Source organism: Pelophylax lessonae (assembly GCF_965119305.1).
Source record: "Pelophylax lessonae genome assembly, chromosome: 5".
NCBI lineage: Eukaryota > Metazoa > Chordata > Amphibia > Anura > Ranidae > Pelophylax > Pelophylax lessonae.
In genome coordinates this window covers 184065727-184091766 of record NC_138772.1, presented here as the reverse complement: position 1 = coordinate 184091766, position 26040 = coordinate 184065727, and the positions used below count along the sequence as shown (strand labels likewise).

General features: G+C 43.8%; 1 protein-coding gene across 2 annotated transcripts in view; it reads right to left on the bottom strand.

Annotated features, from left to right (window-relative positions):
• Positions 1 to 26040, bottom strand: part of LARS2 (leucyl-tRNA synthetase 2, mitochondrial) — a 355149-nt gene that overhangs the window by 29333 nt on the left and 299776 nt on the right. For both annotated transcript variants that reach the window (XM_082258151.1, XM_082258152.1), the window contains exons 16-18: positions 23229 to 23411; positions 18702 to 18871; positions 8842 to 8919 (exon numbers count right to left, since the gene is read on the bottom strand). In XM_082258151.1, the coding sequence (XP_082114277.1) occupies positions 8842 to 8919; positions 18702 to 18871; positions 23229 to 23411 (431 nt within the window). The remainder of the gene's footprint in view (positions 1 to 8841; positions 8920 to 18701; positions 18872 to 23228; positions 23412 to 26040) is intronic.

The window sequence follows — 26040 nt, the reverse complement described above, 5'->3', positions numbered from 1 at the left end:
CGATGACGGAAAGTCCAGGAGGCACTAAGCGCCCGAGTAGAGTGTGCCTTAACAGGGAAAGGAAGAAGCTGACCCTTGATGGAATAGGCCTGAATCAGTCTGTCTGATCCATCTGGAAATGGTCACAGAGGAAGCGGACAACCCTTTACAAGGCCCACCCGTGAGCACAAAGAGAGAGTCTGACTTCTTGAAAGACTCCGTAGCTCCAGGTACATCCTAATTGCCCGGACCACATCCAAGGCATGCAAGACAATTTCCTTCAGATGTTTAGATCTGGGACACAGGTGTCTTCACAATGTCTTCATTCAAATGAAAATCAGAGATGACCTTTGGAAGGAAAGACGGACAGGGGCGAGGAACCACCTAATCTCTGTAAATCACCAGGTGAGGTGAACGACAGGATAACTCAGTCAGTTCTGACACCCTGCTCGCAGAGGTGAACGTCACCAAAAAGGCCACCTTGTGGGACAGGGTAAGTAGGGGAATCTCCCGAGGATTCTTAAAGGGACGCTTCTGGAGGACCAAAAGCACCAAATTGAGGCCCCCCCAAGGCGGCAATGGAGCCCATACTGGAGGAACCAAATGTCGGACACCCTGAAGAAAGGTACGCACCCGGGAGTGTGTGGCCAAAGGTCATTGGAAGAAAACTGCCAAAGCCGACACCTGGCCCTTGATGGTACTCAAGGCCAATTTCTGTTCAACTCCCCTTTGAAGGAAGGTCAAGAGCCGAGCCACGGAGAAGGAGCGTGGATGAACCCCAAGAGACTCACACCACGCAATGTATGATGGTAGATCCTCCTAGAAGTAGATTTCCTAGCTTTTAACAGTGTAGGAATCACCGACTCAGATAAACCTCTGTCCTTCAGTACCTGGCATTCAACAGCCAAGCTGTTTAAGCCAGCGACTGCAAAACAGGATAGAAGATCGGTCCATGGGAAAGAAGATCCTCCCTGAGAGGTAGCTTCAAAGGAACGTCGGTGACCAGCCGCACCAGATCAGTGTACCAAGCCTGGAGAAACCAGTCCAGAGCCACTAACATGACCGGAATCCCTTTTCCCTTCTGCCTCAATCCTGCATATAAGTCTTGGCAGAAGCTTGAGAGGAGGGAAGGTGTAAATCAGACGATACTGACCACATGGGGCCACCAGTGCGTCTGTGGCATCTGCCAGAGGATCCCTTGACCGAGCCACAAACCTCTACACCCTTCTGCTGAGCTGAGACACTAACAAGTCCACCTCAGGGGTGCTCTACCAAAGACACAGCTGATGAAACACCTTCGGACGAAGGGGCCACTCCCCTTGGTCTAACGTCTGCCGACTGAGGTAATCCGCCTTCCGGTTTTTCACCCTGGGCACGGCAGAGAGGGCTGGAACGAACTGTTCTGCCCATCTTAGAATGCCAGCTACCTCCATGGCCACCAGAACACTTCTTGTGCCCTCTTGGTAATTAACATAAGCCACCGTGGCATTGTCTGAATGAATGCACACCGGGCAACCCTGAAGACGATCCGTCCAATCGATCGCTTGGAGTTCCAGGACATTGATCGGTAGTCTGGACTCTTCCAGCGTCCAGATCCCCTGAGCAGAATGCTTGCCGAGAACGCCTCCCCAGCCGGACAGGCTGGCATTCGTGGTGACCACTGTCCAATACAAGGGGAGGAAGGACTGGCCCAGCCGAAGCGCCGGAAAACAAAGCCACCATATCAGGGACTCCTTCGTTCCCCGACTCAGCCAGATCTGATCGTATGTAGAGACTGCAGATTCTTGTCCCATTTGGTCAGAATCTCCCTTTGCAGGGACCTCCCTTTGGTATGGAACTGTGCAAACGGAACCGCCTCAAAGGTAGACAATGTCAGGCCCAGCACCTGTATGCAAGTCCGGAGGAATGACCATCTCTTGGACAGCAGGAGACAAATTGCAGCCTGCAATTTCTGGATTTTGTCCAGAGGAAGGAGCACTCTGGCTAAGGCCGAGTCCAGAGTCAGATAGTCCAGCTTTGTGGACGGAACCAGGGCAGACTTCTGAAAATTCAAAATCCAGTCGAACTCCCGCAGAGTTCGTATTGTGATCTACAGGTTTTCCACCAGAGCAGAAGGAGACTCCGTTCGCAAAAGCAGATTGTCCAAGTAGCCCTGTACCGCGATCCCCCGTTGGCATAGCAAAGCTAGCACCAGGGCCAACACTTTTGAGAAGACCCGAGGAGCAGAGGCGAGACCAAAGGGTAACGCCACAAACTGATAATGCTCCTCTCCCACGGCAAAGCGGAGGACGCGCTGGTGACTGGCATATATTGGAATGTGAAGGTAAGCACCCTTGTCAGTCAACCATGAGGGACGAAAAAACTTCTTATGAGCCGTAAAGGAAGACCCATATCTACGACAAGGTTCCTTGCCCTTAGTAGCCTGTGGAAGAAAGGTACTCTTCCCCCCTGTTAGAACTTTTATGATGTCATCCAGGGTAGCTCCAAACAGTCAGTGGCACAGTCCACTTCTTAAGAAGGGACTCCTCATAGGGGTAACGCTTATGGACCCCACGGAGACGCTTTGGTCGACAATTCTGTCAAAATAGGTGGGGAAAGGAAACACGTTCTGGATGACTTGTGAGTGCCAAAGGGAACCTTCTCTTCCATCGCAGCTGCATCCTGCATCTTCAAGGTCTCACGCACAGATACAATTAGTGCTTCCACCAGCGCCTATTTGTGCGCAGTATGTCTGAGTATTTCAGGAGCGTGGATGCAGACCCCGCAGGATGACCCACGTCCGCGGTGGCCAAATCGGATTCAGGATCTAAAGAGACAGATGAGGCAGGGGAAGCACTTTTTGCTAGCCCGTCGCCCGAAGACCACCTCCACCTGGGACGCAAAAGACTCCAGGACCGTTGTCAATGCATTGATGGATGGATGGGACCTGGAGGGCCTGCATCCTCAGACAGGGGATCAGGTGGGTACATGTGCTCCAAAGACTCCATGAGTCCCCAGGGGGACCCCACAGAAAGTGTAAAACAATGCAAGGGACAACCACCACCGCACTTGGCAGCACCACCCGGTCGCCAGGCACAAGCACCAAGCGATCCTGAGCGGAGAGGGAGAGAACCCCACCAGACTCACCACCCTGCAGAAACAGGCACCTGCAGCCACTAGGAGAATCTTAACTCCATGTGCAGGGATCAGGAAGTGAAAGGATCCAGGAGTTAGGACCAGGGGATGAGGAGGGGCTCCCACCACCTAAATCGCTGCCCACAGGGCTCATCTGTCATAGCCACCAGTATTTTCAACGGCAAACCACCGCATAATGGCTGCCAGACTACACAAACATAGTCGTCGTGTATTGAAACACACAGGCTACAACAAAATGGTAGCCCTGCGCGGCACCACGATGGATGCAGGACAGATGACAAGGGGGGGTGCCTGACATGAAGGAGGGGAACCCGGGAGTCAGACCCTCCCAAGGAGGGGCCCATGTCTACCCAAAATCCTCCAGGGGGAGAGGGGGGACAGCTAGGGACCAGGTGGCAACGCTCCAGACAGAACCCCTCTCCATCAAAATGGGGGGCTGTCGGACAGGAGGAATGCTACAACTTGAGCCGAGACCCAGTCGTATGCGTCCTCGCGAGGCGTTTAACTCGAAGGCCAGCCCCCGTCCACTGGGGCTATGTCGCAGCCGACCTAGTGCAGAGCTCACAGGCCATATTGGGGTGACCACTGGATCTAGAGTATCCAGCCCTTCACCCATTACGGCAGTTGATTGTCGATCTCGCAGGAAAAATCCTGGAGAAAAAAATGTATATTTAAAAAGAAAAAATTGCCAGGACCAGAGATCCCAGCAAGGAACTAGGTCCTGACTATGCAGAAAAAAAAAAAAACTGAGTGCCAATAGCTGAGAGAGGAAGTATACCCCCTGAGACTGCCAATGGGCTTAGCCAGACTTTTTTTCTGCCGTGTCCTACTCCTGTAGGGGGCAGTATAACCCAATGGTTATAAAGATCTGAAGCTGTGTCCATCAATGAACGAAAGAGAAACAAAGGTTTAATAACATTTTAACTGAATAAACTGAAGATAAAAGCTGATTCGGTACCATACACAGCTACTCCAAATTCTGTCTGCTCAAGTTTTATTAAATTCCCTTTAATGTAAATACAATGCTGTGGACCAAATACTGCACATTCTCTTGCAGTGAACATATATGCCCCTTATATCTTGAATTACCTACAGTAAAATTTCCTATGCACTCAAAGGACTTTACCTTTTTCTACTTTGGGAAACACTGGTATGGAATAAATATTTTTTCTGCTACCATACTGAAAGTCTTTTGAGTACCCAGAATCTCTACTACTAAAACTTCATCCTCTCTGACTGCAGCTGCTCTTTGATGAGTGTGGCTATCACAATGCTTCTGTTATAAAAAATGTATATACATGACAGTGCATTGTATTCATCCTCTGGTATTAAATCTACATACCCGGTATCTTATTAATTTGAGAACATGATATCCTCCATTATTGAACATACACACCTTGTTTCTTTTATTCGTTGTATACACGGTGGTACATTATGTAGGCCCTCCTGTACAAAATATACACCCTCTATACGGGTGTCATGGGCAGTCTCTTTCTGGAACACTATATTGTCATGTTTAAGAGTATTTGTAACACATTTATGCCCATAGAACAAAGTATAGACTTTTATAGTGGAATTGGATCCAACATATTGTGCGAAGCCTATTTTGAATGCCTTTACCCCCACAGTTGCTGGCAATGTGAAATGTATGCTGGCTATGGCGGCCAGAATGCTAGACATATACCTCACGCAAAATGGCGCCCGCAACCCAGCTCCTTCCTCTGCTATAGCAGCCGCGGTTTTTCTGATGGACACGCAGGAGGATCAGTTCTATCCCACAGGTCCTGGAGTTCCTGGCTTCTCACATGACCCTACATACTTAGTGGAACTCCCTCCTGAATCTGCAGAACCAGATGAGCCTGTAAAAAACCCTCTGCTAAGCCTACTTTGACACAGATCATGTCAGCTTTTTATTGTGTCTTTGGCCACTTGCAAGGCATTTGATAGTGTAGAGTAGCCCTACTTGTTTTGGAACTTTATGGGTTTGGTCCTCGGACGATTGCCTGGATACAGCTCCTATACACAGATCCGGTAGCTAGCATTAGTCAATACCTCTGTCTCCCCAACATTCTCCATATCAAGAGGAACTTAACAGGGTTTCCCCCTGTCTCCACTCCTCTTTGCCTTGGCCATTGAACCTTTAGTGGTTTGGATTCGTTCTTCGTCTACTATTCAAGGACTTATCATCGGCACTATGGAAGAGGGAATCTCTTTATATGCTGAATATACCCTCATATATTTGGCTGACCCCTCTGAGTCCTTATGCTCCTTGTTCCAGGAGATGGAGATTTTTGGTGGATTCTCAGGTTTCAGGATCAACTGGTCCAAATCCAGTCTTTTTCTCCTAGACCCAGAGGCAGAACGGGTGGTCCATCCGAGTTCTCAACATCAAGTAGTCCATTCCTCCCGTTATTTAGGGGTGGTGGTGAGGCTACCTCTGAGCTCCTATGTGACTGCCAATCTATGTCCTACCATTGCCCAGCTACAACAGTGCACTGGCCAGTGGATGAATCTCCCATTGTACATGATGGGCAGAGCCAATTTGTTAAAAATGATTTTTCTTCTCAAAAGCGCCCTGTAAAATTCCAAAATCCTCTTTTAAAAGACTTGATTATTTATGCAAAAGCTTCCTTTGGAACAGGTGTGCTCCAAAAATGGCCCTGGAAATTCTGAAATTACCCGCTCATATGGCCGGTTTGGCTTTCCCAAAATTTTTACTTTATTATTTATCATCCTGGCTAGTTGTGGTACATGACTGGTTACATCCATCTCCACATAATGCTTGTACCACCACAGAAGTCGCGATAGTCTCCTCATGTGAGACTTTGCACATTATTGTATACCGTAGACGAGTACCAGCTGGCCCTGGAACAACATTGCTACAAACTACGCTGTCTCTCTTTACTACCATAGTAGTCCATTTTTCTAAAGATACATGGGAAGCCTCTCTCAACAATCTGCTTTGGAACAAGGCTGTTCTAGATGAATTATCCATGATTCCCCATCCACAGTACTGGATTGTCAGGGGTGTTAAATACCTCTGCCATTTATATACAGAACAGGGCCTTAAGTCCTTTGTTCAGTTGAGGGAGGACTTTGGCCTTCCCCCTCTTGCTTGTTTTTTTGTTTTCAGCTTGGCCATGCTTTGAGCGCACAATTTGGCTCGCTTTCGACTCTGTTGCAGATAGCCCCTTTAGAGAAGTTACTCAGGAGCTCAGACAGTACCAAACCGATCTCTCAATATTACTCTATACTGCTAACGGATTCTAATCCGAGGTTTGCGGCTGCACTAGATATTCAATTTACTGATGATGATTGAACTGAATTTGTAGATACCTATAAAAACTCGGTCATAGCCTCCAGAGAGAGAGTGATACAAATAAAGATTTTTCATCATAGTCATCTTACCCCTTATCGCATGTGTAGGATGGGACTACGCTCCACGCCACAGTGTTTCCGTGGTTGTGGGGCAAAGGCCGACTTCCTTCACTGATTTTGGTCTAGTCCAATCGTTTCTTTATTTTGGTCCGAAGTTGACTCATTTTTATCCACTGTACTGTGTATCCCTAATATACTGCATCCCAAGAATTGTTTATTAGGTATTAGGTGAACTCTCTGTTTCTAAGTACACTAAAAGATTATTACGCATCCTATATTTTTTCGCCAGACATATTTTTGCTAGTAACTATAATAATAATTAGAGGATGCATGGTAAACCATCACTGTGTTATTACTGGGCTCATTTTCACTCCCAATTCATATTAAAACCCCTCTCCAAGGTAAACAAGATGACTGTTATCAGAGGATTGGTTATATGTGGCTCCATCGCACAGCTTGTTTCGCTGTCCCCTGCACCTGGTGGCAGTGAGGGATCTGGAGGGGGGACTGAGTATATCTGATTTTACACAGTAAGGGGGGAAAACCTATTATATTGGGTTAGAGGTTACTGGAAGGAAGGGTGGGGGGAAAAAAAAGCTTGAACCTGGGGTGGGGCTTTAAAATGAAATCAAAAACTGAAGATTTGCTGGGTTAACCACTTGCTTACTGGGCACTTATACTCCCTTCCTGCCCAGGCCAATTATCAACTTTCAGCGCTCTCCCACATTGAATGACAATTGCAGGGCCATGCAACACTGTACCCAAATTACATTTTTATCATTTTTTTTATTTTGGTGGTATTTAATCACAACTGGGGTTTTTATTTTTTGCTAAACAAACAAAAGAAGACTGAAAAATTTGAAAAACAACAAAACGTTTTATATATTTTGTTATAGAATTTTGCAAACAGATAATTTTCTCCTTCACTGATGAGCACTGATGGGCATTGATGAGGCGGCACTGGTGGGCACTGATCAGGAGGCACTAATGGGCACTGATTGGCAGCACTGATAGGTGACACTGGTGGGCACTGAATAGCAGTACTGATGGGCACTGATAGGTGGCTTTGGTGGGCACTGATTTGCAGCACTAGTGATCACTAAGGGGACCAATGTCCCTCTAACAGAAGCCCTTTAACGTCTTGCTTTGTAGAAAACAAAATATCCAGAAACCAGCTTCTGTTTACTTCTGTGATCAGCTGTCATTGGCTGACAACTGATCACATGGTAAAGGGTCCGCTGTGATTGGCCCTTTACCCTGCTTTGTGATCAGCCGAGTCCAAGGATTTGGCGATCACAGAGCACGCCGTGCGCGAGCCCCGAGAATGGGAGGACGTTTATGTACGCCCTTGCGGCATTTTAAGTTGCACTGTAACCGTCTTTATAAGCTATAGCGCAGGTGCAAAGTGGTTAAAGGGGAACGTCAAAAATGTTAACTTTGCCTAAACAGTATCCTGAAAATGTGCCTTTTGTCAGGAATTCCTCATGAAAAATAACAATGCCCTTCCCTGTATGTAAGGGTGCATAGGCACTTTATATGCCTACAGTCTCATAGTTGTATATCTGCTGTGTGAGATCTAAAGCCTGGTAAACACTGCTAGTTTTTTTTTTTTTTTTTCGTTCAACCAAGCAGGCTTCTGTTTGACCGGCTGCAGTACATGAATGTGGGCCGGTTTCTATTAGGCTGACCGATGCCGCCCAACATTGGGCCCATGTGTACTAGGCTTTAGGCACTCTCTTTGAAATGTAAAGCAATATTTGGTGATGTCACTTCTGTGCTGCTCACTGTTCTTCTGGGTTTAGGCTTCGACATAAGGAAGCAAAACCCTGCATCTACCAAGATAGCCATCTTCACATAGCGACAAAGTACAGAAGGTAAGTCATAAGGGAAAAGATCAGCTTCAGGGAGAACACAGGCAATTCTGGCTGCTAGTACTTTGCTTTCTGCCTGCCTTTTATTGGGGACAGCTTCCACAGTACAGTTCCTCTTTAACTGACGCTCCATACCAGTTGTCGTTGTTCATATATATTGCATTTGGCGTTGGAAATGCATCTCAGATGCCATTGGCTACATAGACATCAACCCTTTCATTCGTATTGTAAAACAAAGAACCACTTCCAGAGAGCAAGAAAACATTGGCAAACAGTGAAAGTGCTACATATTTCCATTTTGTCTGCAAAAATACTCAAAGCTGTCTCTTTTATGATCAGAAAGCAGCAGCAGCACAATGATCTGTTCCACTTGTGTTTCGATTGGCCAAGAGAAGAGGACTTCTCATTACTAACAACCACAGTTCATAATTACACATTTGCAAAGGGAGGGCAGGTTGGAGGCAGCATATGCACTTACCAAGAGTATGTTGCTTAAACTCATTAGCTGGGAAATAGCTGCATTGAAAATGAAGTCCTCTGTGAAGTAGCTGGTTACCTTAGCAACACAAACAAAAAAAATATTTTAAAATTAATAGAAGTTAACAGTAATGGACTAATTCCTCAACATAAAAGTATTTTATTATTTTCCTGTATGGTTTTAAGGCTGTGCAAAAAATTATTTGGTCAGAGTGCAAAAGTAATGTGCAGTAACCTCAGGTTTCAAAAAAATGTTAGGCAAGCCAAATTAACAGCATATGTCATCCGGTTCCTGATGAACCAGCTGAAAATTCAAGCTATGCACGGTTCTGTTGGCACCCTCCCGCCAGACATACTTCCATCTGAAAATCCCCAGGAGAAAAAAAAGTCAATCAGACAGTGGCTACATCCAATCAGCTGCAGGCACTGTTCGGGTTCTTTCACAAGCCTGCAAGAGGTGCAAGCGATTAGCTATGTATGGCAGCCCCAACTGAAAGCAATGGGTGGCTGGTGGCTCCCACAGCTAATTGCCAGGACTCCCACAGCTAATTGCCAGGACCCCCTGATGATTTTCCCACATCTACGAGCTGTGAATGTGACTTGACTCTATTTCATGCAGATGAAACTGACACTATGGAAGCTGTGTGCACCACAAAAGCACAGAAACAGTGGCTGACACCCACTGAAGCCGAGGGGGCATGTCGAAGACAGCGAGTCCTATGAATATATGCACACAGGAAGTGCACATGCTACAATGCCCTTCAATGAAAATTCAGAAGCACATAGTGGGGAGGGCACAAGAGACAATTAAAGAGCAGCACAGTTTTAACCAAGCACCAGATACATTCCCACATGGAAGAAAAATATATTTAAAATATATTTTAAAAAAACATTCTTAATTTATTTTTCTAAAATATATTTGAAATATATTTGAAATGCTACAATTTTGTCCATATTCAATATATTTCTAAAATTCCCTAAATATATTGGAAATACTTTTTTCTTCCATATGGGTTAGCAGGTGGGATGGAAACAGGTAAGGCTGAAATTCTGCATTAACACAATAAAAGTAAATGAAAAAACAGCCACGTAAAAGGTGAAAGTCACATCAGGCTTTAAAATGATAACTCAAAAGAAATGGCCATTAAAATACATAATGTTAGATGCAGTAATATATTATTGCTTAAAACTTTTAAATTCTATATCATGGAAACAGTACTTATTAGGGATTGACCGATATAGTTTTTTCAGGATCGATACCAATTTTCCAGCCACCCTTCAGGCTGATAGCCGATATTCGGTGCCAATATTCTGCACATTTAAAGTTTTTATTTTTACACTGTCCTTTTAAAAAAAACATTTTTGATCACTTTTATTGCTGTCACAGTAATAGGCAGTGACATGTGCTCTTTATGGAGGATCTGGGGTCTGAAAGACCCCAAACCCCTCCTCTGCAATTAAAATCATTCAAAATGGCAAGGTGGGCTGTTTTTAATGCTGTAATTAAAAAAAAAAAAAACATTTGGCGCCTATAAGGCTCCAGTACCCAGAGGTGATGTCATGACATCACTTCCGGGTTTTTACATCTGAGACCTGATCAGAGCCGAATGCGGTTTTGTTCCGGTCTTTGGCCAGCCAGCGGACGTACCAGCTGGTGTTGGGAGACCTGGGCGAGGCAGGGAAGTTGGTCTCGCTCCCTGTAACGACAATCGAGCGGCTGCTCAGCCGCATCAGTTGTCATTACAAGAAAGCCGACCGTCGGCTCTAAAAAACGGTACTGGGGTGATGCCTGTAGCTACAGCTGCAGGCATCACTCCGGTACAACCACCTAGACAATATCGGTCATACTGGCAAGTTTGTGGTCGATACCGATACTTAAAAAAAAAAAAAGTGAATATCGGCCTCCGATAATCGGCCCCACCAATAATCGGTCGATCTCTAGTACTTAGTAACAGAACATAATGCTATAGTCAACACAGATAGCCCTTATATCAAATACTTTTATACTTGAAGCCCATTATGCAGTATAGGAATGTGTGTGGCAGCCAACCACTTTCTTTGAGAAGGAAAAACACACTATTGGGCAACATGCAAATGATTATATTAGCTTTTATTAGTGGTTTCTAAATACTTTGGCCAACCCCTGCCTATGTGTATATAGAAGCAATGCTGTGTTAGGTATATTTTAATAATAAACCTACAAGCAGTAATTTCCCAGCTGCCACACGACATTATGTTGTGTCACACAATGTATTCTGTAGTCCCCAGGAGATTCCTGATTTGTTATTAAGGTTGCTTGTTTGCAATCAGCATGAAGCGGAATCTCAAAATTTGACACACTCTACTCTAACAGAGATCTGGGGAGATGAAAGGAACAGACATCACATTTTAAACATGCCATTTTAAAGGATAAGTTCACCTTTGGGAACAAGTTACATGTTCCACCCGATTTTAGGGTGGAACATGTAACATGTTCCCAATGCTACAGCTGCCGCCCGCTGCCCCCCTCTCTGTAATGCTTTCCAGGCTGCTGCAACAAAAAATAATTAATACACATTTTTTTACCTGCAAAACTTTTTTTTTTTAAAGTGAACTTATCCTTTTAAATATCAAGTTTAACAAAACTTTTATGTCAGTTTGGAATAGGGTTCAGCAACTCACTTTTTACTTATAATTCTGAGTAATCACAAAAAAGATTGCAGATTCACACCCTGGCATGGCTATAAGTTATTTAGCTGAGCTCTAAAGCATACAATGAAGCCACAATTTAAATTTCAATTCTATGTGGAGAATCCAGCTGGGGACCCTACTGCACACCACAAAAGGAACTTCTGTGGCATAGGTGGCTAGAAGCCAACAAGTCTTCCAGCGCTGTATAAAGCCTGAAGGTGATGACACTTTCAATTTTTTAATGAACCTAGGGGCAATATTGTTTAATTACTTTATTTCCATTCAAGACAGCAATGCACAACAGATCCTTGTTTGAGGGAAAAAAAGATAAAACCTGATCATTACAGGAAAATTGTTCTACTTCTGCTCCCACACTTTTTTTTTTTTTTTTTACATCTAGACTATGTCACAAACTAGCAAAAAATGATGACTATGTCAAAACAACAAATAACAGAATAATGTGTCTCTTATGTAAAAAGTACAAATATGGAAAAAGCTTTTACACTGAAGGTGAACTGAAAAAATAAAGGACAGAAATAACTTGAGGAAGAAAAGGAAAACACAGGGGCGTAAAAGGTTAGAGATAAAAGGGGAAGGTGTCAAGAGAAATAACATTTTTTGGAGAATATAGCTCAGTAGGCATATCAAGAACAGGCAAAGAACAGGAGACAAGGATGACAATCCTCTACTTGTCTGAATATAGCCCTTAAATGACACAGCACACTTTTGAGAGAGGTAAAAATCATTTCTATGAAACAACAGGATTTAGGAAATAGGATTTCAGGGGATCAATATTTCTTCAGATCAATTATTCAAGGTAGATTTTAAACAAACAAAGGAGGAGGATACCACATTATAGATTGACATTATGCTCTATAATATGTCATGCTGTGCTATCCACTACCAATTATGTGCAGCCATGTCCTTTTGCTTGCTATTGGCTGTAACAGCTAAGCATCCAGGCATAGTTTGAATCCAAAGTCCTTCTCTTATGCACTGGTGCTTCAATAAATTAATTTTCACTTCTCTTTTCCACTATCATAATTACTAAGGCAAATGACAATGGAAATTTAAGTGACAGGTGCATTTCAAAATGTTTTCCCAAAACAACCTAAATTCCTAGGAGGGTTCATGACAAATACAGATATGACATCAGGCTACTTGGAAAGGGAGAGCGGGGGCTCTGTCCTGTACTGCACTTCAAGATAATCAATTTACAGGTAATCCAAAATCCGTCTTAATTGTACAGTAAAGGAATTGTATTTTTGGATCATGGGACACTTCCAAGCAATACAGTTCCTGATAAATTATGATAATAAAAATAATTGAGCGGAGTCTGGATCTGATGACATCATCACGTAACCTAGAAACTGCACATGCATACCTGGAAGGAGGAAGCGGTAAGGATATCTCTATGTGTGATCATGTTGTCCTTCTTGTGCTAGGAAATAGCACCATTTAATGTGAGTTGTGGTTTTTAAGTACTTGTTTTTATGTTGTAATAAAGATGTATCGTACACTGATTTTCTATATGCCCTCTTGCATGACACCCTGAGGTCAAATTGGAAATTGGATGGTGGTATACACGTGGAATTGGAAATTGGATGGCAGTATACACTGACATATACGGGGAATGATTTGAGGATTAACATGTGCCAGTTCCTTATTCAACTAAGGGCTCCACATTATAGGGTGAGCAGATCACCACAAGCAGATGCTTGGGAGAGGACCACTATCTGAATGCTGTGATTACCATGTGATCTTTTGGAACTGTCTGTGTGTATGGAGACATTGGTTGGATCACATTCCTTGCAGACATTTTTGAATATTGTTTTAATTTTATTTCTTCATTGAAGCACTTTATAATGGTTTTGTTGGACTGTGAATCATTTGATAAACTTTAATCATGCAATGAACTTTATGTTTTGTGAACACTATCTAATTATGTATTATTTTTTTATTAAGGCTTTTATATTCTTCTAATTTGTTTGCAATTATTATTATCTTTTTAAGATAATTTACACAGCTGTTTTGGGTGGGTGTTTGTCTTTTACATGTGTTATGGTTACCAAACGATTTATTGCTTTATAGTACCCAAGCGATAATCTGAAGGGTAGAAAACAACATAGCAAAACAGAACCGTCAAAAATCACTCAGGTGACATGAAGCTCAAATTAGCCGTGGCCTAAATATCCACCTGGTAGAACTTTGAAAACTTGTGAACAGAGGACAAGTGGTGGCCTTGTAAATCTGGGAAGTAGATGTTTGGTGCTGAAAAGCACAAAAAACACAAACAGCCCTGAGGAATGGGCCCTGATAGGGAAAAGAAGGAACTTTGTCTCTAGGGGTGTATGCCCTGTTAATGAGTTGCCTGATCTAATCAGCAATGATGGAATGGGAAACTGGATGCCCTCTATTAATGACCACAGGCAGGACAAATAGGGACTCAGTCTGGCGAATAGAAGCTGTGGCTTTCAGGTAGACCCTGACAGTCCTGACCAGTGACCACATCTAAGCATGTAGAGCGACTTCCTTGTCAATGTATTGGGGTAGGATAAAAGGAAGGAAAGAACAATGTCCTTAATAGAGTGGAAAGGAGAGACCACCTTGATCAGGAAGAACGGTTTTGGTCTCAAAACCATTTTGATCTTGTGTAAAACATAAAACGTCTCTTTGCAGGAAAGAATTGCACATTCAAAAACATACCTAACAGATGTAATGGCTACAAGGTAAGCAACCTTACAAGTGAGGTCTTCTAACACATTATGTTCAAGAGGGAGGTCTCTGAAGTACAGGTAGGGGGGCTTACTTCATTCATTGTGAGGGGGGCTTCTAGGTACATTTGGTGGACCTAGGAGTCCAGGGCTTGCAATGAAAGGAAGTGCTAAGCCTTAGTTTGGAAGTAATGAGGATGCCTAGGGAGAGTGAAAGAAACTCTTTATCTGAAAAGTAGTAGTAGCTGTAGGAGACCTAGGCTTCTATTTTGGTTGAAAATGCTTCCTTGGTGAATTTGTACAGGTATTCCCCAAACAGTTGTTCACCATTAAAAGGCATAAATTGAAGATGGTTTTTACTAGCAGGTTCAGGGGACCAAGCTTTTAGGCATTAAATCCTGTGCATATGTACAGAGATAAGGGACATTCTACAGACTTGCCAAATCACATTCCCTAGAGCAGTGATGGCAAACTTTGGCACCCCTGAAGTTTTGGAACTACCTTTCCCATGATGCTCAACTACCCTGCAGAGTGCATGAGAATCATGGGAAATGTAGTTCCAAAACACCTGGGGTGCCAAGGTTCGCCATCACTGCCCTAGAGCATAAACACAAAATAACAATGCCAATTGCATCAGTTGTAATTGTTCAGAGAGCAGGATTCTCAAAAGCAGGTTCATGTTCTCTATTCATTTGTCCTGTCCAGACAGCAATAGCTGTCTGCAGGGCAAGACCCACAAGAGCAGAGAAGGTCTTCAAAAGGACTTCCAGATGCCCATCAACAGAATCCTGGAAAGAGGGTACATTCTTAATGGATAGATCTCAGCAAAAAGCTTAGGAGGAGTGAATACCCTTTTAGGATTAGGACAGTTCTCATAAACTGCACAGTCAAGTCTGTGCGGGTATTGGAAAAGTCTTTGTGAATTTACTCAGTTTCTTAGTGCCCACAGAAATATGGTTAGGCTGTGGAGAGCCTAACCCTGTTCCTATTTCTGTAGAAGATAGTAGAAGGAGTTCAGCAATGTGCTGTGCACATTTTCATCCAGGAGGCATGATGGAGTTACCTCCAATCCTCTGACTATATCACATCATAATGTGCTATGCACTGCAGACTATGTTAGTAAAAGCCAGGAACCTATGTATATATACAGGGAAATCATCTCTGAGGAGTGCATATGACGTCATCACGCTAGGTGGTGCTACACGTTCAGATGGATCCTAGCACTGATATGTAGATAGATGCCGGTCTGGGACTGGGGGAGAATATTACTAAAGGGTTAATCACATTACCCTAAATAATGCAAACTGTAAAAAGTAATCTCAACACTACATCAAACAGTACATCTAATGAAGAGCCAACATAACCATAAACAGTGATCAAAATAAACAGTAAGCTAATTAACAATCAGTAACCTAGACAAGCCTAGATGACTCAGGTCAATGCCCACCCAGACAGTTCAATATTAGTTTCCCCAGTAAGAAGACCCAGGGCAGTCCAAATCTCATTAACCAGCTTTCACTTATGTAATCTGTTCACTAGACAAGTCATCATAAGTGTAGCACTACTCCCATGGGAGATGCTGGTTATGGATTCCCCTGGGTTACCCATAGCAACGACTTGACAATATAGCATATTCTAAGTGCTTGGCTCAGTCAGAAAACAGTCCAGGGGTTTTGGTTTTTGTTGTTTTATTTGAGAACTGGGTTGGGAGAAGGGATGAGTGGGATACTCCAACTGAATAACTATGCACAATTGCTGGGACTTCTGGTTAACAATGGATGTGGCAAGGCAACTGCTTCACCTTGCCACTATAGTGAAGAATTAAATAAACTGTACTGCACTGTGAATCACTCTTCAGGGTCCTACTTGGCACCCCCTTTGTCCCTATTCTTCAGGGTTTTACACGGCACCCCCTTTACTCTGACACTCTGACCACTTGATTCTCTGACTTCACTGGAGTGGTCCCCTTCCTAGGCAGACCCTTGGTACTCACAGACAGTTTTTTCTAGGAGACTCTGCCAACAGTTTCACTGGATCCTCTGCAACTCAGTTCACACCTGGATCACTAGGCTGACTGCCTATGATCACTTCCCTCATACAACAGGAGGAGAGACAGCCGTCAGCCTCCTCCTGGGACTCTGCTTCCTGCCAAAGACGCCCTGTCACATGTCCCCTTGGCTTTTATAAGCAATCCCAGGATGCACTGCAGGAGTGCCCTCCCACTGGGACTCCCACAAAAGCCAATGTGTCACTGGCCAGGTTTCCTCCACTGTCCAACAGGCTTCCCTATTGGATGAAGTGGGGACACTCCCTCAGATCCAGTGAATCACACCTGGGAACAGGCAACCTAATAGATCAGGCTCCCCTGATAGGCAGATGGAGCACAAAATGCTTTGAACCTAGCACCTAACTAGGAGGGTGCTACATAAGAGAAAACTCATACCGTACAATGTTCCAGCAGTCTGAAAAAGTGGAATTCATGTATCTTCATAGATTTCTTGGGGTTGATTGTTGATAATTATTTCTGTCCCAAGCTTCTCCAACCCAGTCTGCAGGAGGGCCATGCTATTTTCTCTGACCATTAACCTATACTAGAATAATATTACACTCACTCTAGGTGCCAGTCGCCAGCTATCTTAAAACCAGTAAACAACATGGGGGTTTGCCGCTGACAGCTAAATTAAAAAAAAAAGAATAGATGGCAATGATAAATTAAGAAAAAAATATGTCATGGGGTCCTCCCTCCCCAGTCCATACCAGGCTCTTTGGGTCTGATATAGATTTTAAGAGAAACCCCAGGGAAAAATCCATACCGACCCTTTACCGAGCATGCAGTCCAGCAGGTCAGGAAAGGGGGGGGTGGGGACAGACAAGCGCGCGCCCCCCCTCCTGAACCATACCAGGCCACATGCCCTCAACATGGGGGGGGGGGTGCTTTGGGTGTCCCCCCCAAAGCACCTTTTCCCCATGTTGATGGGGACAAGGGCCTCTTCCCAACAACCCTGGCCGGTGGTTGTGGGGGTCAGCGAGCGGGGAAGCCCCCTTTAACAAGGTGGACAACAGATCTTGGCTTCCCCCCCATGTGAATGAGCATGAGGTATATAGTACCCCTGCTCATCCACTGAAAGAAAAAGTGTAGTGTAAAAAAAACACAGGACATTTTTGACAAGTCCTATATTAAAAAAAATGTCGTCCAGTGTAGATTCATCATCAATCATAATGCCCGCTGCCACTGCCGACACAAAAAAACCCCAAAAACTCTGCCCCCGATGAAGGCTCCCGCCGTCTGACTGCTCCGCCGCCTCCTGCCACTAAACTATGGGGTGGTGCCACTTGATGACGTCACCGGACAACCCCGCCCCCTCATGATGTCACTGAGCGTTGGCATGCAAGGGGTCAGGGCTGCTCTGTGACATCACCGGGTGACAACCCAAGAGCCTTCATCGGGAGTGGAGCTTTTTTTTTTCTTTTCAGGCTGGCAGTGGCAGCAGGCATCGGGGGACATTTATTTTATTTTTTTTTCAATAAAGGACTTTTTTTACACTACACTTTGATGAATGAGTAGGGTAGGCCCTCCATCCACAGACCCCCACAAGCACCGACTAGGGTTGTGGGAAAGAGGCCCTTGTCCCCATCAACAAAGCAACCCCCCTGGTATGGTTCAGGAGGGGTCAGGTATGGTTCAGGAGGGTGTGCTCACTCGTTCCCACCCCCCTTTACTGACCTGCCAGGCTGCATGCTCAGATAAGGGTCTGGTATGGATTTTGGGGAGACCACACACGGCTTTTTGTCTTAATTTTTCCCACTCCGCAGACAGCTGATGAATCATCGGTTGTTAAGGAAGTGGCACTTGCCAGCTCCTTAACAACCATGTTGTTTACTGGTTGTTAAGGATGCTGGTGGCCGCCCACTCCTTAGCAACTAGCTATTTACAGTGTTTGTTAAGGACGCTGGCTACCACCGGCCCATAAATTACCGCAGGCTTTCACTACTAAAATACTGCATGACTTCATAAAAAAACGCAGGCAGAATTTTGGTAGCATTCTTTAGTGAATGGCAATTTTTTTTTTTAAAAACGCTGTGTGGTATTCTACCGCATACTCGGATGCGATAAGGTTCCGCTTTGTGCACGGAGCCCAAAATTTTTTATTATGCGATAGTAATTTTATGCTTTTAATGTACATATAATCTGTTGAGGTAAATTTTGAACTGGATTGAGAAAGTTTTGCTTTTTTACTTTGGCTGCAGTACTTTGGGTTCCTTATGAAAGAAAGAAGTTTTTTCTTTTAAATTATTTATTATTTAAATTATTTATTAATCAATGGGGTTCAACATTGTAATAACTTAAAATATATGTTCACTGAAAATATACCATGATCTTTATTGACCAGGGCTGTGAAGTGTGGGCCCAGTCCACATTGGGGGGCTGAGAGCTGTAAGAGGTTAAATATCATCATGAAACGAAATAACTGTTTACCTCAGAAACTATATAGTTTTTGTTTTGCCAAATTTTCCGGGCCTCTGCAATATCATTCCTGTTAAGAAGCTTGGGATCAGGAACAACTGAAAGCTTTTTGGCTTCAATAAACTTGCTGGTTACAGCCCATACTCGAGCCTGCCACCTCTGTACCCCAGGTAATGCATCAGCTGTACGGACAAAACAAAAAAAAAGTAAGAATCAAGTGCAAACAAACTATTATAATTTACTCCAAACCTTAATTGGCACACCACTGTATAGTAAAGCTTCTTGCCTTTTCCCACTGTTTCTGGGAGTTAAAGGGACTGGAAACTAATCCGAAAAGTAACACACACCTGCTGGAGAAAATTTTGAACTGCAACTTATAGTTTAGGCCAAAATGTATTCTATATTTCTTTGGTAAAGGAACAGAAACACAAGTGCATATTATTTAGTCTGTGTGAAAGTTATAGAGTCTACAAACTTTAGTATACATTTAAAATGTATCCACCCAGATGTTCTGACTGCCTATCTCATTTCCCGAGGCCCTTGAATGACAGGACAGTACAAACACCACCCAAAACCTTTTGTAAAATGAAAAAAGTAAAAAAAAAAAAAAAACTGTATTTTATTCTACAGAGTTGTCATTTTAACAAGTTATTTCTTACAAACAGCATGGGCATACATACTTACACCCCAAAACACATTCTACTACTCCTCCCGAATATGGGAATACCACACGTGTGAGACTTTTTCAGGTTTGGACTGTTTATTTACAGGACATTGTATCTTGTTTATCACGAAAATCAACCATCACAAAAAAACAGTGTACTGATAATCTTTCCTCTGTATAAGCGGTAAAGGGTTACAGCTTAGTGTAGCTGTTAAGCCAAGCAAGACTACCCTACTTACACATATCTGCCATCAGGAATGCCATGTTCACTGGCCAGGGAGTACAGGAGTCCGTATAAAAGAGTTCCTGTGGTTATGGGAGTTCAGTTGTCCACAGGGGATGGCGAAGATTGGTGTCTTGCAGAAACATAGACAGTGGGACGTACAGACGGGTCATTTCAGGCAGCAGGCAAAGGATTGATCCAAGCAACAGGATTAAAACCTGGTCAATAAACAGACCAGGGTCAATAGAGGTGGCAGGCAGAGGTAACATTGCATTGATGTTGCGGTGATCAGAAACACTATTGCTGGCTGCACTGGTTCTGGTGACAATGTACTGATGAAGTAGTGATCAGGAACAATGTTGATAACTGCACTGGCTCTAGTGACACTGGCACTGGTGTGGCTAATGTTCAGGAACATTGTTGCTGGCTGCACTGTTCTGCTGACACTGTTAATGGCAAGTCAACAATCAAGAATGCTGTTACTGGCTTACACTAGTCTGGTGACACTGAGAATGGTGTGGCGGTGATCAGGAAAACTGTTGCTGGCTTACACTGGTTTGATGACACTGGGACTAGTGCAGCTAGCGATCAGGAACTCTAGCTTACTGCTCTCAGAAGTGAGCTATCCGAATATGAATGTACAATGCCCGACAGCAAGTGGTTAAAAAGGAATTTTACCAGTTTTTAAAAAAAATAAAATAAATCAGCAGCTCCAACTGTAGCTGCTGATTTAAAAAAAAAAAAAACACTTAACAGCCTGTAGAGTCCAGCGCTTTTTACCTAGGAATTGGGTATGGGAGCTGGCTGTGACTTCCTGATGTCTCACAGCCGGCTCTCCACTGTATATGTGCGAGGCAGAGCAGCGCCGTAGAACTGGTTTTGCAGCCCTCTGGGATATATGTCTCAGGAGGTTGCAGGTGGGCCAAGTTGACATAATTCGCGCACACAGCCTTTTTACTGCCGCTTTTAGCAGCATCAGATGTTTTTTTTACAGCTTCAAAACGTCTCTCCATGGTATTCTGTGTGTCTTGCACACATAGGCTTTTAGGAGTTTTTGGTGGCATAGGCATTTAGAAGCTGTAAAAAAAACCCCCAAGGGCCAGCACATTCTGGAGCAGCAGCGTTTTGGCAGAAAAACCGCTGACAGCTCCTAAACTCTACTAAACTCTCCTAAACTTTGCTAAATGCCAGTGTCCAGCATTTAGCAGAGTTTTGTTTCTTTGATGCGGAGGCTGCTGTTGTCCCTACCAACCAGTGATTAGCTGGTTGTTAGGGAGTGGGCCAGGAAGCTGGCTGCTGCGTCCTTAACGGATAAGCCATTAGCTGTCAGCGGGCTTCATTCTAGGCAATACAAAAATGTGAAAAATGAATGGCGTGGTCCCCCAAATTCATACCAGGCCCTTTGGGTCTGGTATGGATTGATAGGGGAATCTCACATGAAACTAAAAAAAACAGCGTGGGTCCCCCCTGAATTCATACCAGACCCCTAGGTCTGGTTTGGCTATAGAGGGAAACATGTTGATGGGGACAAGAACCTCTTTCCCACAACCCTGGCCAGTGGTTCTAGGGGTCTGCGGGTGGGGGCTTATCAGAATCTGGAAGCCCTCTTTTAACAGGGGGGCTCCCAGATCCCAGCCCCCCCATGCAAATGAGTATGGTATCTATTCACCAAAAAAGTGTAAAAAGTGAGTAAAGACACAACACAAGTTTTTTGACAATTCCTTTATTAAAAAAAATATATATGTCCCCCGCTGGAGATACATCGTCAACCACGATGCTCACTTCCCCCTAAAAAAGAAAAAGCCTCCGGTCTCATCGGAGGCTCCCACAGTCTGCCTGCTCTGCCACCTGACATTTCTTAAATAACTAAGGGGTGGACTTGGCCGGTCAGGTCACTGGGTGGCTCTGTCTTCTTGTGATGTAATCGGTCAGGAACACGCTGGGTCTGCGACGTCACAAGAGGTGGGGCCACCCAGTGACATGACAGGCCGACTCCGCCCCTTAGTTATTTAAGAAATATCAGACGGCACAGCAGGCAGGTGGCAGGAGCCTTCGACGAGTCTGTTTTTTTTTTTTCCGGGTCCGGCAGCCATCGTGATTGACGATGGATCTACATCAGGGGGCTTTTTTTTTTTTTTGATAAAGGAGTTTTAAAAGCTTGAGCTGTGTATTTTCTCAGTTTTTTGGTGAATGGGTAGGGGTACTATTGTTAAGGGGGGCTACCAGGTTTCAATAAGCCCCCCGCCCGCAGGCCCCACAAACACCAGCCAGAATGTGGAGAAGAGGCCCTTGTCCCCATCAACATGTGGACAAGGTACTTTGGGGGGGGGGCAGAGCCCCCCTGCCCAAAACACCCCCCATGTTGAGGGCATGTGGTCTGTTATGGTTTGGGGGGGCACTCGCTCTTTTTCCCCCGTTTCCTGGCTTGCGTGCTCGAATAAGGGTATGGTATGGATTTTGGGGGTAACCCCACGTCAAATATTTTTTTTTTTAATCCATTGTAAAGGACGTGGCGGCCAGCCCACTGCTTAACAACCAGTTATTCACTGGTTGTTAAGGGCGCCAGCGGCCCTGCTCCTTAGCACTGCAGCTACTAAAGGTAGCTTACACACTATGCTAACACTGCTAAACAGCATTTTTTAAATTTTTAGCTGCATGAGGACTTAAGTGAAGGTCTGCTTTATCTACAGCATGAAAAGCGTAGTATGTGGCAGCCATGTGGCTGCCTACAGTTTTATTGACAAACCTGACTTTCTTCAGGTCTAAATATCATGTACTTTGGGAACAGGCAACATCTGTCAAAATCACCAAGAATAAAAGCTCTCCCTTGAGAGTACAGAACAGCTAAAAACAACCATTGCTAATCAGGGATTCATCAGATGGATGCTTTTGACTCGTGGAATGAAGGGAGATTGTGTGTTTTCATAACCATAAACTTTGAGATCAGGTCATGAATATTTCAGGCTCGGAACAGATGTCTGGTAGTTATAAAGCCCCACACAGTATGAAATCATAAAATCTGAGCAGGTCTTCCACAAAATGTTATTTCCTTTTTCCATGTACATTAAATACTTATCTATTCACAAATATAGAACTCTGGGCAGCACAATGTGAGCAATTAAGGACCCGGGCAGAATGCTTTAATTAGTGCATACATAAATGACAAGGTCTAGTGAATTTTGTCAACAATCCCTGATATTTTTGTGCTGAACTGGTAATTGGAAACTAAAACTAAATTCATCTTGATTTTTTTAAAGGTAAAAACAAAAGATAATGTTAAATATGAAATTTCTACAATTTTAATATCTGGTATTATCACCTTCCCTCTGCAATGTTTTCTTTACTACGCTCAGCATAAAAATCCTGTTATAGCTTTGGCTGTACTTCTGCCCCTTGACAACATCAGCACTGCAGCTATAATTGACACCAATTAGTCTTGTGTTTCCGCGGCTGTGCAAGCCTGTCAACTCAAAAAACATAACCTGTGATGACACTGCAGTTGTATGTGTCATTACGGCAAATGACTCAAAGTATTAAAACCATACAGGCAGGCAAATAGTATGGTCAGAAGGTAGCCAGCAATAGCAGCGCCCACATTTCTGAGTAAGGTTGTCTTACAGACAGCTTCTGTGTGTTTAAAGCAGGTACTTACTCTTAACATCCCATAAGATATCTTGCTCTGGAGGGGCAGCAAATAAGAGATATAGGCGAGTGGTGTCAATGCCATATTTCTCCATCATTTCCTCAGGATCCACTCCATTGTGCTTAGATTTGCTCATCTTCTCCCATGTTACTTGCAACTTCTCCCCAGTGCCAGCATGAACTGGTTCAGCTCCTTTATACACATTGAAATACAATAAGTTGGTTTGAAATGCTTTTAGGATTACATTGATCAAAACAAGACTAGGATATGAAGTGTTTTATTAAACCTACACTGAATTAAATGTCTTATTGGACTTTTTAATTTTATTTCAGTTTTGATAACTGAAATTTGCATATGAATGCATCTTACTGTATTCGCAATAATACACTGAGAATATCATGATGTCCTTTTTCTGTTGGCTCATTTCAAGAGTATAAAGGCAACATTCTTAAAATATTAAGATGAATAGGCCTAACTAAATATAAAAGCATCAAAAGAATAAGGTACACGAATAATCAGGGAGACACCTCCACTTTACTTTGACAACAAGTAAAAAAAAAAGTAAATGTTGCTCTTATGCCTTCGGTTTATCCTTCCATTGGTTTTCTTCCCACAGTGGCCCCTCTAGGAGCATGTCACAACAAGGAACAGTCACAATAGCAAATTTAGGGGGCGCACACCACATAGATCAGCCACTACTACTAAACCCAATGAGGGTGAAACTCATCAGCGGGACGTGGCCAAAATGTGTATTACAACTGTGAGTTAGGGACCTTAGATCGTAAGTTCCTTGAGTGTAGGGACTGTTGTGAATGTACAATATATATTGGTGTTATATAAGTACCTGTAAAAAATACGTACGTCGCTTCGCGGAGGAGAAGCTGATCTGCGGGGCCGGGCATAACAGTGTAAATTTGCTGTCCTCTCAAAATAACTCAACACACAACCATTAATGTCTGAACCGCTGGCAACAAAACTGAGTACACCCCTAAGTAAAAATGTTTAAATTGGGCCCAAAGTGTAAATATTTTGTCTGACCGCCCTTATTTTCCAGCACTGCATTACCCTCTTGAGCATGGAGTTCACCAGAGCTTCACAGGTTGCCCCTGGAGTCCTCTTCCACTCCTCCATGATGACATCACGGAGCTGGTAGATATTAGAGACCTTGCGCTCCCCTGGATTCCTTTTGAGTATGCCCCACAGATGCTCAATAGGGTTTAGGTCTGGAGACATGCTTGGCCAGTCCATCACCTTTACCCTCAGCTTCTTTAGCAAGGCAGTGGTCATCTTGGAGTTGTGTTTGGGGTCGTTATCATGTTGGAATACTGCCCTTCAGCCCCGTCTCCAAAGGGAGGGGATCATGCTCTGCTTCAGTATGTCACAGTACATGTTGGCATTCATGGTTCCCTCAATGAACTGTAGCTCCCTAGTGCCGGCAGCACTCATGCAGGCCTAGACCATGACACTCCCACCACTATGCTTGACTGTAGGCAAGACACACTTGACTTTGTACTCCACACCTGGTTGCCGCCACACACGGTTGACACCATCTGAACCAAACAAGTTTATCTTGGTCTCTTTCTTGTGCTTTCTTTAGAAGAGGCTTCCTTCTGGGACGACAGCCATGTAGACCAATTTGATGCAGCGTGTGGCATATGGTCTGAGCACTGACAGGCTGACCCCCCACCCCTTCAACCTCCGCAGCAATGCTGGAAGCACTCATACGTCTATTTCCCAAAGATAACCTCTGGATTTGACGCTGAGCATGTGCTCTCAACTTCTTTGGTCGACCATGGCATGGCCTGTTCTGAGTGGAACCTGTCCTGTTAAACCGCTCTATGGTCTTGGCCACTGTGCTGCAGCTCAGTTTCAGCGTCTTGGCAATCTTCTTATAGCCTAGGCCATCTTTATGTAGTGCAAAATTTTTTTTTCAGATCCTCAGAGAGTTCTTTGCCATGAGGTGCCATGTTGAACTTCCAGTGACCAGTATGAGAGAGTGAGCCATAACACCAAATTTAACAGACCTGCTCCCCGTTCACACCTGAGACCTTGTAACGTTAACGAGTCATATGACACCGGAAAGGGCAAATGGCTAATTGGGCCCAATTTAGACATTTTCACTTAGGGGTGTATTCACTTTTCCTGCCATCAGTTTAGACCTTAATAGCTGTGTGTTGATTTATTTTTTAGGGGACAGCAAATTTACACTGGTATACAAGCTGTACACTCACTACTACATTATAGCAAAGTGTAATTTCTTCAGTGTTGTCACATGAAAAGATATAATAAAATATTTACAAAAATGTGAAGGGTGTACTCACTTTTGTGAGATACTGTATTTTATATAGATGCATTACACAAAGAGTGATATTTCTAGCAGTTCTTTCTTTTAATTTTGATGATCATGGCATACAGCTAGTGAAAACCCAAACTTCAGTATCTCAGAAAAGTACAGAACACCAATAAATAAATGAGATTTTTGACTTACCGTTAAATCCATTTCTCTGATGTTCTTTGACGGACACAGCTCCTGATCTTCTTAACCATTGGGTTTTACTGCCCCCTACAAGAGTAGGACGCTAGGCAGAAAAAAAGTCTGGCTATGCCTATGGGTAGTCCCAGGGGGTATACTCCCTCTCTCTGCTATAGGTACTCAGTTTTGTTACAAGCAGTGTCAGGAGAATTAAAACTCCACAGAGGGGTGGGTGCTGTGTCCGTCAATGAACATCAGAAAAATGATCTTCTTAACCATTGTGACGTCCCAAAGCAGTGTTAAACATGAGGGGAGGGAAAAACGAAAACATAAATTCCCAAGGCTAAG